General features: G+C 39.9%; 1 protein-coding gene across 1 annotated transcript in view; it reads right to left on the reverse strand.

Annotated features, from left to right (window-relative positions):
- The window catches only part of CERKL (CERK like autophagy regulator), an 82851-nt gene that overhangs the window by 20955 nt on the left and 43994 nt on the right, over nucleotides 1-17902 (reverse strand). The window contains exons 3-4 of the mRNA XM_084892631.1: nucleotides 9854-9985; nucleotides 2072-2135 (exon numbers count right to left, since the gene is read on the reverse strand). Coding sequence (XP_084748757.1) covers nucleotides 2072-2135; nucleotides 9854-9985 — 196 coding nt within the window. The remainder of the gene's footprint in view (nucleotides 1-2071; nucleotides 2136-9853; nucleotides 9986-17902) is intronic.

The raw sequence follows: 17902 nt of genomic DNA on the forward strand, positions 1-17902 counted from the left end.
TAGGCCAAACTATTTGGTTAAAAAATGTGGGTATTAACTAAAGGACCTATATATTCTGTTAGTGCCACACTGCAAGCTAATAACAAAATTAAGTAGGTTCAGGTAAAGAGGAAAAGGTGACTGTACAACGCTTGAGCAATAATCTTGCATCATTCTGCAAAACTATTCTTTTTTTAATATATATATTTTATTGATGTAAGGGAGAGGGATAGAAAATTAGAAACATCAATGAGAGAGAAACATCCATCAACTGCCTCCTGCATATACCCTACTGGGGATGTGCCTGCAACCAAGGTACATGCCCTTGACAGGAATCGAACCTGGGACCCTTCAGGCCATAGGCCAATGCTCTATCCACTGAGCCAAACCGGTTAGGGCTGCAAAGCTATTTTTGATCCTTGCAAAATATAATTACCAATAAAACTTATTCATAGATACCACATTTAGCCAGACACTTCATAACGCTGAAGGTAAAGACCAGGTCTAATATCTACGATATCTATCATATGCGTATTATCATGTTTGGAAGCAAGAGCTTATTTGAAATGCAGCCACACTTACACTTACCTCCCAATTATGATTCAGGGCTATGCAGTATATTAAAGTATGTAGTTAGTGGGCATGATTCCCCCAATTACTTTCTTAAATTGTAAACTTGATAATTTCCAAAATGTAGCCTATTAACCTGTCTAACTCTAAGTCTGAATTGCCTGCCCCATATTCCTCATTATTTATATAATATTGCTATCTAGATGTATTCCTATCTATTAAATTACTTTTTGAAAAACAATTTTACTTACCAAACTTTCTTCATCTATTAATATTCTTCTCAGCAAAAAATATATATATATATATATATATATATATATATATATATATATATACTTTGAAAAATAATACTTCTAATGCTCCATTTTGATTAGTTCACTTTCCTCCCGCACATGTTCTAATCGTTGTATGGCAAAGCCCTTCACTTTGGTTGAAAGACCCACCTGCCCTTCTCCACATGATGAGTCTTTTGTTGTCCCCCTCACACATGGCCACGTGACACAAGTAATTCACACACTGGCCACCTTTCAGAACTCTGAAATGTCCACTCTTGGAAAGAATGTTTTTATCTTATATATCAACCCAGCACTTTAACAAATTAACACACCTGACTTTTAAAAATGGCTATTAAACTACATGCCACTTGCCTTGTTTCTAATGTTTGCATTTCATTGCACACTTTCTACACACTCCCACAGTGCACTGCACACAACAGTTCCCGATGTCTATGGTGAATGATACACTTATTAGGTAGCCACAGAATCACAGAAGATAGTTTAAATTAACATCTTGTTATTCATTATGAAAATAATATGTCTGTTTTTATAAAATATTTACCCTCTGTCAATCACAGTCATATAACTAGTGGTTTGCTATTAGCACTCTCAATAAATTTTCAGGAGAGGATCACGGTACAGTTATGCTGTATGACCGACATAGTATCTTCCCTCAGGGCTTTGGGTAAGAATTCAGGACCACAGAGGCCAATGTCTGCCTGTTAGCTCCGTGCAGCACAGCACCCTGTGACTTCCCAGAACCTCGATTACATGTCTCCTTTTTGCTTTCTATGCCCAATCTTGAGAGGTGATGACTATGTCCTGTTATCATGATTACCATTAACTGTCATTACACGGATATGAAAGAAATCATGCCTAATTATATACATCACAAATACTTAAAAACTATAAGTCCCAAATATATAGCTAAAAACTAATGAGAATAGGCCTGGCCAGTTTGGTCAGTGATTAGAGCATCGGCTCTTGGACTGAAGTGTCATAGGTTCAATTCTGGTCAAGGGCCTGAACCTCAGTTGCAGGCCCCTGCAGGAGGCAACCAGTCAATGTGTCTCTCTCACATCCATGTTTCTCTCTGTGTGTCTCTCCTCCTCCCTTCCACTCTCTATAAAACATTAATGGAAGAAAATATCCTCAGGTGAGGATAAACAACAACAACAAAAAACCCCTAATGAAAACATTTAATAACATAAACCATATGACATACATATATTAATAATGCAACCTACCCATCAAATCCCTGTAGTTCGCATTCCTTTAGCAGTGACAGAGCATGCCCTTCATATTCTGTTACTATTAAAAAAAACACACAAAAAAAACAACAAGTGAAAGTTTTAAACAATGATCTATACTTTTTGACTGGGTCTGGCAAAATAATATAAACATATGGTCGGGTCGCAAAACAGCATTTACTCTTAAATATTTATATTTTAATCATGGGAACGAGGATTGGTGTTTTACAGCTTTATGTAAAAGAGGGTCATACATTTGTTCCAACGCCATAAGTCACACGGGGATATCCCACCCAGAGCAGTTGGGTCATTTATCTCGATGCCAGTCTACTTAGTGTTCCCTCTACATGAGACACATTTCTCTTAAATCAGAAGCCTGGGGAGCAGGAGTATTTTGAAAATAAGGCATATTGGCTGGCATCGAGCCGTCAGTGTTAAATCGCTTTGGCAACCTTACATGAATACATTACTGGAAAGGTTAGTGTGAGATTTACATCCCAGAAGAATGTGTATCTGGAACTGCTAGACGACAAGGAGGAGGAGGAGGAGTTGGACGTGGAAACATGAAGCAAAGCCAACACCAGTGGTAACAAATCCAAGCCAAGGAGGGTGGTGCAGGCCCACCAGAGCGGGTCCTCCGAGGAAATGAATCTGTCACTCCCTATTGCTGTCTCCACAGCTATGAGGCCCCGTGCAGCATTGTAAATGCCAGTGGAGACAGGATAAACTGGCACTCTGCAGATGGCACCAAGCATCCCAAGCCACGTTTAGCATTTTCCGGGGCAGCTCTGCCAGCAGAGACAGCCCAGCTGTATCCACCCATCAAAGATTTCTGCTGACTGACGTGACACTGCAGATGGATTTTTTTTTGTGTAAGAATGCGCATCGTTATATGCAAGATTACATTAATCTTTCATGCCTGTCTGTCCCTGGTGCCAGCATGGTTCAAGCTTTTCCTACAGTGTTTTTAGATATTATTAGTCTTGGTGTCTGAAAGAATCATTCTGTATCCAGCAGCGTTACATTGTAATTCTCCCACAGCTTATTCAAATGCCATTATATTCACATGAGTAAAGCCTCTGTGTGTTAAATTCTAATCAGAAGAAGGCGACAAGCCTGGAAGTTTAAGTTATCATAAATGATTTTGTGTTGATCACTTATTCATAACCTCAGTAAGTAGTTACAACCTTAAATGAAAAGTAATAAAAATATCTCCATACACACATTAAAAATAATTAAGAATATCATGAAGAAATATTTATGCTGAGAAACAGTTTGCAAAGTCTCGCTTTTATACCAACACTTAAGCTTCTCAACCCCAGTACAAAATTAGCTTAAAAGTATGTCATGGCTGAATGCTATTTTTACTTAGGTAAAATTTGAAAAAGTTTATTTTTTCCTTTTATCTTGCAGGCAGAATTTGATTATACATGGATGCAAATCATCCAAGAAGAGCAACTTTTAAGGGATACTGTTTATAAGTTAAACAAAATCACTGAGCTGAAATAAAAAGGCAGAAAAGATGAAACAAACTTAACCACAATATATTAGGACAAAATGAATGAAGTCCTTGGTCTTCACATTCCAGATACCGACAATGTATACTAATTAAAAAAATATATAAAATAGTAATAAGTTATTTTAAAGAAAAAAATAATTTCAAGGGAAAATTATAGAGAATAATCTGGACTGCTATTTAAATATAGAAGGACTCAAAATATGTATTTAGATGGCATATTATAGCCTCTGGAATCAGAAAAAAAAATTCAAATAATACGACTCCAAAGGAATATAACAATAAAAAAAAATTAATTAAAAAAAAAAAAGAGTAGACCGCTGGGCAGATGCAGTATCCAAAGGTTGCTAGCTCTTTTTCATCCATCCTTTTCCAATGAGGCTGATACCTTACACCCCTTCCATACAGGAAATTTGGAGTCTCATTATTTTCAAGTCTTCAACCAGTTCTCACTGCTGAGATCTCCCATCCTAATGACCAGTTTAAATTACTCCCCCAGGAAGACAAACCTGAAAGGTGCTGTCTTGAGGTTGATATTGAATGTTGATGAGGAAATGGGTTGAAGTGCAAACGGATGATTTCCTCTGGACATGAAGAAACATTATTTTGCCTGGCGATAAAATTCTAAACTTGGATTAAGTACCGAGATGTCATCTGCTTTCTTATCTTATAGGTGCTACAACTTAGTAATCTCAAAAAGGAATGCATCCTTTCCACCTTTAAATATATTTCTTCTCAAATATATCCGTTGTTCCGTTTGTGTTCTGTAATCCACTCCCCATTGCTCAAGACAGGAAAACTACTACTTCCTAGATTATTCCTCTCCTCCCCTCTCCACAACCATCTCATGGCCAAGGTCAGTTGTTTCTGGCTTTAATTATGTTACAGCATCCCAACATCCCTCCAGCCAATGTCCTGGATATGGGCGCCACCATCTTTAATGTGTAAGTTACAACAGCCTCTTCTCCCATCTCTCTCCGACCTCTATCCCACTGTAGCCAGAATGACCTTTCTCACAACACAAACTTAATCACATCACTTCCCTACATAAACCTATTCATGACTCTTCACTGTCCCCAGGATACAGTTCCGACTTCCTAACTGACATCCGATTAATGGGATCAGCCATGTACATTCACAATTATTTATGGTATAATGAAAAGAACCTTTCACCTAGGATTTTCTTTCTTGCTAGCTGACAATGATGTAAGAATAGTCACTCTCCAGACTTTCTTTTTTATTGATTTTTAAAAATATATATATATAGAGAGAGAGGAAGGGAGAGGGAGAAAGAGTTTGAAACATCGATGGGAGAGAAACATAGATCAGCTGCCTCCTGCACCCCCCCTACTGGGGATGTCCCTGAAACCAAGGAACATGCCCTTGACCGGAATCAAACCTGGGACCTTTCAGTCTGCAGGCCGACGCTCTATCCACGGAGCCAAACCAGTTAGGGCACTCTCCAGACTTCTAATAAGAAGCAGGTGATGTTGGAAAGGAGCAATGCCTGGGCCTGCTACCATCTTTAGTGACTCTGTTTTTTCAAACTGCCTAGCTTTCCACAGGCTGACAGAAGGAATAACAAGCAGCATCTCCAAAGGAGGAAGGCTTCAGTTAGATACAAAGAGCCAAACATGGAAAGTCCAAAGAGCAGAGTTGGCAAAAGTTAGATGTAAGAAGGAGAAAAAAGAGGGACATGAAAATAAACTACTTTCTTGACAATTCTGCCCAGGGCCCCAGGAAGTAAAAATTACCTGGTGACGGGGCACTCCCTGAGCTGGCAAAGATGGAGGCTGTGCCCAGCGGTAACGTGGGCCATAATATCGATAATGAGCATGATAAGGCTTAGCAGTGCTTTAATACAAAGGTTGACTGAAGGAGATGGAGTTGCATGTCACAAACAAGCGAGGTCAAGGACAGTTATATCCGTTTTCAAATATCTCAGTGACTCTTATGCAGAAGATGGGGTACATTTATGTCGCTTATTATGCATCCCCACAAAGGATATCATTTCCTCTAGTAGATAAAAATGACAAGGGGCAAATGTCAGCTCACAAATTCTCCGTGCTGTGCAGTTTATGTCTTGCACAAAGGCAACCAGCAAAAGGACAAGTGGGTTTGCAGTCCAGCCAGTGCACATACCCAACAGATTAGGTGATTTTGAGCTGAGCCAGCCGATCAGGGCACCTTTTTGTAGTTCAGCAAAAGGGGACATCATGTTCTAATCTGAACAAAACCACAGTGACCCTGAATTCAAGATAAGACTATCCACTAGTATTGCCCATCCATGGCACACAATGACTCAATAATAGGACGCCCAAGTCAAGGCTGGATGCTCACCTATGAGGAATGTCACACCCCTGCACTCTACCGACCACATGGGGGAAACTGAATTAGATGGCCTCTACAGTTCTTTCCAGCTTGATTTCTCTGCTGTCTTACCTTTTTCACTTCATTACTTTCAGAATTATCTTATGAATCCTATGGATTAAGGATCTCTCAAAATTTCCCTTCCCTTTAATAGTCTAATTCCTAAAAATCTCCTCTGTTTTGGTAGGAAGTGAGAGCAATGATAGCACATGCCTACATGGAATTGCCACATATGCTTTTCCTTGATTCATATACCAAAGTATTAAAAAAAAATCAGGTTTTTTTTTTCAGTTTCTTCCAAAAGTTTTTCTGAACTATCTATATATATAAAAGGCTAATATGCAAAGTGGTCCCCTTGGGAGTTCCACTGGGAGTTCAATTGCTTGCTATGGCATGCACTGACCACCAGGGGGTGGCACAGAACAAAGGAAGGCCCCAGCTGGCAGCTGATAGCCAGGGAATGGAGGCCCCACCAGGAGCCTGGGAAGGAAGACCCCAATCAGCCCTGATTGCCAGCCAGGCCTACAGACCCTAGTTCATGCACCAGGTCTCTAGTTATGAAAATAAGATACTATATTGGTGATGGGGGGCAGGGGAATGCAACTTTAGCTCATCTATTTCTAAAGATGCTGAAGTATTTCCAGAAGTGGTTAGGGTTTCAGCACTAGCAATGTGAAAGGAGTAAGTATATTCTTATTAATGTGATGAGATGTTTAAAAGAAAGTCAGAAAAAAATTACTTTATAATGACTATATCTAGCCATAATTTATATAGCACTCATTTATACAGCACTATCTTCTAATGAGTTAATCATTGTATAGAACTTATTATGTAATTCAAATTCCATCTGCAGTCAGCAATGTGAGCAAGATACATTGAATAAGAATCGCACTGGACATGCAGAAAATATGTACTCTTTCTGTTTTACTCTTTAAGATGCATTTTCTTTCAAATGAAGTGTGAATTGAATCTTACTGTTGCATAATTTTATAAAACTGAAATGCACAGCATTGTGACATTTCTATAGCATTTCTAACACAAAAGGTAATTTCAAATACATTACTTTATTCAAACTACAAAATGACACTATGAGACTAGGCAGAAGGATTCTAAAATGTTTCAAGTATCCACATGTTTATTCATCTCTTCACACAAAATAGAAAACATGTTTATATAAATATTTAGTAAATATACATACTGAAATGGTTCTATAAGCAAAAGATGCAATTTTATAATTTTGCCTGTGGGGGGAGTGTTAGGCAATTATTAGCCATTCTCCACAAATATGTAATATTCTAATTTTATGTCAAAATAAATATTCAATAACATTTACAAATTTAAAAAAAAAAAGGCCCAGGAACATAATCTTTTTCTCTACCACACAATTGTTTTAAGAAGGAAACCATATTCTGATCATTAACTCTGCCTTAGGGCAGGCCTCTGTATCAGTTTCAGATCCTCCTGTCTTCCTACTCTCTATTCTGCTGGCAGAATCATTTTTGCTGAACCAGATTACAACCCTATAAAACATTTATACCCACTCTGGATCAATGCCTGATGAATAAACTCCTGAGGGTAACATTAAGATCCATCCATAATCCAGACTCAAACTTCCTCTTGTGTACAATCCTGGGGGCCTTCACAGATGCTCATTTGCCTTTTTATCTCCCTAACAGGACCCGGGATCAGTTCAGGTATTCTCAACCTTCAGGAAAATGGGGTCCCACCTTCAGCCCAAGGGAGGTTATAGAGAGCTAAGAGATCGATTGCTCCAGGTTGGGCATACATACTACACTGGGACAGTCCATCTAAAAGGAAGAAATTTGAATCTTTTTTCAGGATTAAAGCATTTTGGATCTCTCACATACACACACCTCTTCCCACCCCACTAGATTTGAATAAAGAAAAATCCAATCAACTAGCAACCATTTTATGATGATTGAAACTACCAAATTTATGATGAAGTGAAAACTCGAAGGCAGAGCAAAGTATTCCCTGGATATTATTGGTACCACACACACACACACACACACACACACACACACACCACCGTTACGTGCCTGCTAGCTGGCCTACCTTCCCTCACTTTTCTTCTGCTGTGTATGCATGGAAAACCATTCTTTGCCTTTTCTGACACTCCAAAACTGCCCCAATTCAAATACTTTAGTCTTCTGGTCAAAATTAATATCATCCTTTGAGGCACCTTAGTTCTGTTATGTTACTCTAATGACATTTATTTTAAATACCTATTTGCGTCCATAATAACCTATACAGGTCACTCTGGAACAGGTTGTATATCTTATTCCTCTCCCATTCTGCATAGTGTTTAACACAAATCACTCTACAAGAGCTTCTTGAACTGAATGATATGTAGTAATATCCACATAAAACTGTTCTGGATATTAAATTAAAATAGTATGAAACAAAATAGTTTTAATGAGTTTGCCAATAAGTTTATTCCACTCATCCTAATATGAATGTCAAACTGTTCCTTCTGTCAATCTTTCAACATCTTCAGTGGGAAAGAATGATAGATTTGTACTATTTCTTTTGCTTATAGCCATCTAAGTAAGCCAAAAGCCACATGATGAAAGGGTTGTTTCTACACTCTAATTTTTTTTTGAGACTTTACCTACCAGCACATTTGTTAATTTTTAACTTTATATGGTGACTCTATGACAGGTGTCCTCATCCCATGCCCTCCTTGGCCCACCTCTACCCAGCCCCCCTCTCCTCCTCCCGCTGGCCATCACCACGTTGTTGTCAGTGTCTATGGGTTATGGTTCTTTGGCTACAATTTAATTCGGAAATTTCTCTTGAACTTCTTTTGTTGTGGCAGCCTTTTCAGATGGCCGACCTTCCTGCAATGATTGCCTTTTCTTTCTTGTTTTCATTTTATTTTTAGAAACTTCCTTCTACCCCAACTCATCGACCATGAGGCGTGGGCTTCACTGACTTTGGGAGCATTGGGAAACCCCTGTCCTGTGGTCACAGCTGAGCAAAGCCGGGTCATCTGGATCCCGACCCCAGAAATTTACCACTGGGATGAGGTGATTCCAGGCGCACCCCAGCCTTGCCTCTGAGCAGACTTATCGATCAGTACTCTTCATAAATTAAAATTTGCCATAATTCTTCACTGTGTATTAGCAAAACTACATAGAAGTAAAACCAGGGGAAAAAATGAGGGTATGATTTACAATATTAGCATCAACCCTCCTTCTCAGTCCCACCTCCCTGTGGGAAAAAATAATCTTGTCTCAAAATAATTTGGTTACCAAACTCAAAAAGTTGAAAAAGATTTTACTAATCTTCTTTCTATATTAACTTCAGAAGTAGGGAGTTTCTGTTTTCCTGAGCACAAACCTAAGCACCTTTCTTATCTTAGACAATGGGTTTAAGCTTCTGGCTTCTTTAAATTCATCTAAAACCAGCAGCTAAGTGCTTAGTGTTGACCTAACCAGCAGGGGTCAGAGTCAGAACAAAAACCACTAAGGAAGGACTCCATGGAGAGACAGCCAACATTTAAGTCAGCGAAGGTCCATTGCCTGCCAAGTTGCAGAAATGAAGTGTAAATAGCAGACATGTCAACGAAGATATAAAAAAGCAATACCTACTCACTTTTCAAGTCTGAAAACCGCTCTAAAGAGGAAATACTGATACTGCAATAAAAATATTACAATAAAGAAAAAATAATTAAACTTATCATCCTGAAGCTGGCTGCTGCAGAGCTTAGGAAACACTTAAACAGCTTTCCATATCACAAGTAGCTTCCTAAATTTGGATTAAGAACAAATTCAGAAGGAAAAAAAAAAAAAGAACAAATTCAGGTTATTTTGTTTCCTTAAAGTGTGATTTTTTTTTAATGGCAAAATTATAGTCTGAAAATCACTTACTTGTTACATCAGTCTCAATTCCTGCAATCTTCAACAGTGGCTCCACCTTCTCATAATATATCTGTTTAGCTTCCTTTCTGTGGCTTTGGGGGTTAAGGAATATTTTTAATGACTTTGGTCTGTTTGAAAAACCTAAGAAGCAAGCATAAAGATAATGTTACACAGTCTCCGTCAGCATTATTTTTATTCCCTTTAAAGCCATAGACTAAGTCCAATTAGAATGTTATAAACCTATCTGGATAGTATTTGCTAATTTTACTTGAAATTCTTACAAGAGTTTTCCTAAACATGGCATCAGCTTACAACATTTACATTTCTTAGCAGTGAAAATCGGAATATCCCTCTTAAAATAAATCATGAGTTATAACAACGCATTTAATTTATGAAGGAATATGTGAATAAAAGAAACATGGTGATTATTAGGCAAGGTTTTTATATATTTACTAAATCACAATCGAAAAATCCAATGTTCCTTTAGCGTGCGTTTCTGGGGAGAAAAGGGATGGACTTTAACAAATAGAAAAGCCTATTTCCTCTCCTTGGATAAATACACTCATCTTTGAAACTGGGCATTCTAGGGGACCTCGGGGCTACCCAGGCCTGACCTGAGGGGTGAGGGAGAACGTTGCAGGGCGGGGTCAGGACCTGCTGCCAGAGCAGTGCATGCTGGGAGCTAAAAACTGGGTTTGGGTCATAGTTCAAGCCTGAGCAGGGGCCAGGGAAGAAAGGATCCTCCGGGGAACTGGGAAAGCAGGCCCCCTCGGCGGGATTCGATGAGAGTGCTGCCTCACAGTTGGGGCTGAGATTTGATACTACAATTTTCTGGGCTTGCAAGATGTTTATCACTTAGAACCCGGTTGGAGCAGGTGCACAGCAAATTTTCTGTTGTTAGCAAGGGGGCAGGAGGGACGCAGGAGCCAAAAGAAAGCTGCTGGCCGTCTCATGGTTAGCTGCTCTGACACGGCCAAGAGTCAAGGTTAAAAAAGCTGACTAACATCCGTTGTTAATAAAGCCAGCACTAAAGCAGAGTGAAAAATGTTCACTACACGAAAGTCAGTTTTTTGTGCCTCGTGTAGTGACGAGGCACAAAAAACTGTGACACAGTTGAGTCTTTCGACAGCACACATCATTTTGAACTCAGGGAGGGTTTGGGATGAGGAAGTGCTAGGACCCGTGCTGAACCCCTTATGTGCTCTGACATGGCCCCTGGGGTCCCACGCTCAGTAAGAAGCCTTTGTCTGTCTCCTAGTCACCCCAGTCCTGAAACCTCAAAGCCATGTGCCCTTCCCTCCTTCTTTTTCAATCCCCCCTTTCAAGTGGCTACCCAGGTTCAGCAGATGCTAACTACTGCCCCCCCCCCCCCCCCCCGCCCCTTCTGCCCCTCCTGGCCGCTGTCTCTGGCTCAGAGCTCTCCAGGCCACACGGAGGCACTTCAATGTTCTCCTTCCACCCCAGCTTGACCAGCCCAGCCCTGCTTTGTTCCGAAGCCACCACCACGGTCATGGCTATAGGCAGAGCGAGCTCAAAGCCTTCACATGACATTCAGAGCCCTCCCCCAACTAACCCCGACCGGTGTCTGCCCTTCCTCTCTCACATACTGAGACACATTTATGGAGCACTTTTTCTTCTTCTTTCTGAGAGCTGGGTAGAGGGGCGGAGCAACGAAGAAATGGTTCATGCTTTAAAGGAAGAAGATGCACAAATAGAAGGAGGGCAAGACGGAATGGACTTGTTCACGGAGCTGCAAGGTGCCACAGGAATGTATGAGAGGAGGGTGGTGCATTCCTAGCAGGGACCTGAATTCCCTCTTTCCTTACACCTCACCTACCCCTTAGCAAAAGCGCAGAGGTGGGGGGTGGAGGAAAAGCTAAGCAGTGCAACCAGCCTGGCAGGTGCACCACGCTAAGGTAAGTGCGGGAGCTTTCTGTTCCATGTCAGCTTCCCCGTCATGCTTCAGGCCCACACCCTTGCCAACTAGCAGGTATTCCACCACCACCACCCCTTATTCAGACAGTTTTTCCTTCCCACTCCACTGTATCGCCATTTCTCTAAAAATTCTACCGCTTTTCCAAAGCTCACTTCACATACCACTTTCTCGCCTTTCCTATTCACCAACAGAATTCACCTCTGTGGCTTCTTCGTGATACAGAAAACTACAAAATACACAGAATTATGACAGCAGGACTGTTAGAAGGAGAGAGGTAAAGTGGGAACTAAATCTTCAGAACTGGGAGGAGGACACAGTAGTTTGCACAAGACTACCAGTAGAGGAGCTGGCGGTGGCTGATGGATACACTGAGAAAATGGTCCCAAAATAGCAGTGAGATGCAAGGAAGACATGAAAACACTGACAACACCCCTAGGACCAGTTGTTTGAAACACATGGCAAAGAAAACAGCCACCACTTGAGAGGACTGTCTACTTGACAAGTAATCTAATCTCTTTCCTAAGTCAATGTCAAAATTAGATAGATAATGAGGAGGGGAATGTTTTGTTTAAATACATTCAATGAATGAGTCTTGGTTGGACACTTCGCTGGTACAAATATGCTATAAAAAACGTTTTGGAAAATGTCAATAAGGACCAAACAGCTTGTTTATAATGATATATGGTTATTTGTGAAATGTCTGTTTTTCAAGATGCATTTTGAACTATTTCTGGCAGAAATTATGTCTACAATTTAAAACTCATTGACAGAATAAAATGTTTGAAGCAAATATGGAAAAATGTTAAGAACTATAGAATCTAAGTGGTAGGAATATAGGTGCCAATTGTAATGTTGTTTCTATATTTTCTATGTCATTTTTTTAAATAATATACTAAAACATATATTGGTATCATCCTTGACTTTTTCTCTCAATATGGCCCATATCCACTAAGTCAATAAACCCAGCCAGTTCTATCTTCACAAGTCCAAAGTCTGACCTCTTCACACCACCTCTCCTGCTCCTATCCTGATTTAAGCCACCATGTCTCACCTGGCTTACACCAATTTCCACTGCTTTCAGTTCTCTTCTAAAACATCACAGCCAATGAAGCCTTCCTTGATCAGCTCTGAATAACAACAAATACTTCCACCTCATTGCCTGGTAGTACTTGGGTCCCCAGATCAATCACCCTGCAGAGGGAGGCCCCGCCCACCCGTCCTGGCACCGCCAGCTGAGTGGCCTGGGCCTCCCCCTATGGGGTGAGCATGGAGCTCCCTCCCCCATCAATCACCCACCAGCCCTGTGGTGTACTGGGCCTCCCTCTTGGGACGACTGATTCTGGAGCCCTCCCATCGATCACCCCACAGAGGGTGGCCTGAGCTTCCCCCTGGGAGATGATCGGGGGGCGATGGCAGGCCCCCCACGACCAATCACATCACACGCCAGTGCGTGTCATAGTGTGGTCATCCAGAAGGTCATCCGGACAATCATTCTGCTGTTCAGTCAATTTGCATATTATGCTTTTATTATATATATATATATATATATATATATATATATATATGTGTGTGTGTGTGTGTGTGTGTGTGTATGTGTGTGTGTGTGTGTGTGTATACACACACATATATAGATAGATATAAAGATATAATATAAATATATCTACATATATATTGTATATATTAGCTAATATGTGCCATGTATGTATATACACTAAATTAATATTTTTATAATAAAGTAAAAATTAAAATACAATAAATTATAAAATTACAATTTCATTTATATTAAAAAAAAAATCAATCCTGAAAAAACAATCATTGTAGCAAAAAGCTTTTTTCTTTTTTGCTGTGATATAAAATAAGTCCAAAACTGAAACCACTTATATTAATTCCTAAAATCAAGCTAAAGGGCTAAAGCCAATAATTCACAAAGAACCAAAGACTTTAGAAAAATTGGTTTTGCAATAGACAAAGCCTTTGATAGAAATATTAAACATGGAAAAGCTAATAACCCCATTGTTGCCAAGTTGAGCTTTTAAAAAATAAAAACTCGATCCCTATATCTCATACTTACTCTCTATATCTACAAATTTAATAACGATAGAAGAGTTATCTTTAAGACCTGGTGAAATATTTTCTAAGTTAAATGTTACAGCAGCAATTAAAATAAATACTGACTTTTTTTTTTTGCTCAGAATCTAAAATAAATCAGTTTGCCTTCCAGGAACAAATAATGTTACAATAAAAATCAGAAAGTGCCCCTAGGAGAAACTGACTTCAGTCTACATGGCACTGATCGGTTCTGAGAGGCAAACTCAATAGTCATATCCTCGGCCTGGCCTCGGTGCTGTGCCTTCGCCCCATCAGGGCACTCAGAGCCCCATCATCTCACAGGAGGAAGGAAAATTCAAAGAGAAACAGGCGGCCCAGGAGGTGGCACAGGGGAGCGAAGATGATGTGGACATAAAACTCACCGGCTGAGGCTGTAAGAGGAACAGGTAAACCTATCTTCCGTGAACAAGAGAAAAGCTTTCAGAGACTTTAAAAACTAGGTTAGGGAAGTAAGGAAGAGAAGAAAGTTCTTTGAGCTTTCAGAAATTTAATTTATTAAGAAAAAGTTTAATTGTGTCTATGGAAAATAGATAAGTGCGTCCTAGCCCTCTTGCTCAAACAATAAATATCTCCACATAACATAGAAATATAGCACACTATAAAGGTTTATGTAAAATCACTGGCTACACAGAACCCTATGAAAAATATTTTAAAATATGACAACCTAATGCTGAAACCGGTTTGGCTCAGTGGATAATGTGTCAGCCTGCAGACTGAAAGGTCCCGGCTTCGATTCCGATCAAGGGCATGTACCCCTTGGTTGCAGGCACATCCTCAGTAGGGGATGTGAAGGAGGCAGCTGATCGATGTTTTTCTCTCATCAATGTTTCTAACTCTCTATCCCTCTCCCTTCCTCTCTGTAAAAAAATGAATAAAATATCTTTTTTTAAAAATAATAATAATAATAAAATAAAATATGACAACCTTAATCTTCTCTTACACAATGACAAACTGTTTAATACAAAAGCTGTATTGAGACACACATTCCCTGAACTCCTGGGGGGGAAAAAATGAATCCCAGAGTGATAATTACCATTTACTCATATTTTTTACAATCCCCAAAATAGATCATCGAAGATTAAAATGTAGGTATGACTCAACATGGATATGCAACTGACTTGGTTCCTGGTCCTTTGGTAACCCCTCAATCCATACTCTTCTGGAGTCCAGACCTTCTAGCACGCCGGTCTGCAGTGAAGCAGCAGTGTAAACCAGCATGGCCAACTGTTCCTCCGTGAGTCACACGTGCGCTACTACGTACTAGTTTAAACCTGATCCACCGTGAGCCGATGAACCCTGAAGGGTGGGGGTGAATCGGGGTGCTCTCCAAACAAAGGCTCCCGAGGGCGGCGGGGACACCACTCCCAGGCGCACAGCTGTGCCGCTTGGCGGGCAGCAGAGGGAGATGGCGTGGCGCTTGTCCACCAAAATGAAGAGCCCAGGACCTCGTCACAGCCCTGTGTGTCCTCACAGACCTTTTACACAGAAAAGCAAGCAAGTCGTGGCAGAGAACAAAGCCAAACACAGGAAACCAAGACCCCCCCTGTGGCCACAAATCTCGGGAGCTATTAATATTAAACTCTGCTCAGTTAATGTGTAACGGTGATGGTGAAAGCCTCGCCTCGCACACGTAAGATCCGACAGCTTCCCAGGGGAGCTCGGCGTGGGAGATGCTTTATATTAAATGCACCCAATTTCACTTTACCATCAGCAGAAGCTTACTGACGTGCATCTTTACACACCCAGATGGAAATGACTCAATGCTAGATAGCCCACTAACAAGCCCACTAACTTCACATGCAGCCCACCACTGTGGCATGTCTTTCTAACAGCTGCACGGCTGAATAGCAGTTAACAGGGGGGAAAAAAACACCCACCTGCTGTTGGTAGTACCTCAATACTTCAGTATTAATTAATAAAGGGGTCAAGACTATGTAGATAGAGCAAGAGTACACAAGCAGGAAGGAGATCAAAGAGAGAAAAAGGGGAAAAAATCTAACCAAATACATCATCCATTTATTTTTACCAGATTTTTATAATCTATAAAGTGAATTTTAATTTAGTTTGGAAGATGTTTCCATATTTGACTGGTGAACATGGAAAATAAAGGATCCCAATCCTCTGGAAGGGAAGTTATTCAATATCTAACTAAACTACATGTGCACTCACACTTTAATCCAGAAGTCTACTTCTATAAAGTTACCCACAAGCTACACGAGGTACAAATGTATTTATTGCAGCATTATTTGTGATTGAAAACATGAGAAATAATCAAAATGTCCAGACATTGAGATGTATTGAATAAAGTATGGTGCAGCCCATACAATGGAGTCTTATACAGCTGTAAGAAATAATAATAATGAACACTCTATGAAGTACTATGGATTGATTTTCAGTATTTGTAGTTAGGTGAAAAAAAAGCAAAGTGCAGAAGAGTTTATATGGTAACTTTTTATATAACAAAGGAAATTTTTTAAATCCACATATCTGGAAATTTTGCAAAAAGAAATATAGCTCAACCTGGCCGGTGTGGCTCAGTGGTTGAGCATTATTCTCAAGATACTCAATACCTGAAGCAGGAATACATTGTCTTTTATCAGACACCAATTACTTGTTTTGAAATATAATAATGAATTCTATGTACAAAAATAGATTCCTTTATTAGGACAAAAATGCTATAGAGGCCAATGAGAAACACTTGGGAAGATGCTTGTGTCATGCATCCCAAGTATACACCGCATTGATAGTTTGTAAGGGAAAATTGTAGTTTGCTGCCAGCTAAAAGAGCAGTGGCTGTGAGAGCTGATGTTATTAAGAAACTTCAAGTGACAAGAGAAACCCTGCACATGCCTCTGTCAGCCTTTAACAGGCTTTTCCGAAGCAGTCCCAAGGCATACGTGTGATATCGCAAGACCAGGAATAGGCATTGGCTAACCTTTGAGACTATTTAATGTAATGAGAATATATGATGTCCTGCCACCCATAGTTAATCCTTACCGAGGCAGCTTTGGTAAGTGTGGAGTGCAGAGTTTTATATATGTTCATTAAATCAAACTTGTGTTGTTCAAATTTTTGACATCTGTGGTTCTTGGCCCTGGCAACACTTTAGAATCACAGAAGGGATTTCTAAAGGCAACTCATGCCTCTGTCCATCCAGATGTATTTAATCAAAGCCCCAGAATTTTCAGACTCGGGAAAGCTTCAAAGCAACCTCTTTTTAACTCGATTTCCATCTTTCGTTTGATAAAGTAAGTATTTTTCTTATTTGCAAATTGATTGAAAAGCAGTATCTCCTAAAGTGATAGAAAGGAAAATACTGAAATATAGGGTGTCAAAAATGTGTACCACACTTTGAGTTAATTATAAAGTCAGCGTTCATTAAAATACATTTCATTTCAAAATTGAGCTATCAGCTGTTACAGTGTGCATACATTTTTTTGAAGGACACCCTGTATATTTAACAAGTAACTTCTATTGAAAAGAATGTCATTACACTGACAGTCTCTGGTAGTTCAAAATCTTGTGATTGCTATAGTGAGCATATATTTGAGTTTCTAACAAAATCATGGGGTCTCAGTGTGCCTGAAGGTGAACAAAAACAGGCATGACAAGGTGATGGGTTACCATCTGATGGGTTACCAGCAGAGGTTTTAGCTTTAAAAGTTGTAAACAAGGCCTTACTGAGAACTACTGAATGTAAAACAGATCAGTGAGGAGGTACACTGGCTCAGGAGTGAGTGGCAGGTGTGGCTCCGACCCAGTGAGGCATGTCCTGGGGGATGGCAGTGACACTCCACAGAGCGCAGTTTGAAACCACCACAGGAGGCAGACGTCACGTGGTCTCTGTTGGACAGAGTACTTCAGATGGGATTGGACTTCAGTATTTACATGCAAATGAGGTAATACATATTTAATCAGTTTTCACATTACTATAATATATATTGCTAGCAAAAACATATTCAGAAGTGGCCTGCGTGATTTTAATGTCGAACTCAACCAGTCACAAAACAAAG

This window comes from Pipistrellus hanaki (assembly GCF_964339955.1).
Source record: "Pipistrellus hanaki genome assembly, chromosome: 8".
Taxonomy (NCBI): domain Eukaryota; kingdom Metazoa; phylum Chordata; class Mammalia; order Chiroptera; family Vespertilionidae; genus Pipistrellus; species Pipistrellus hanaki.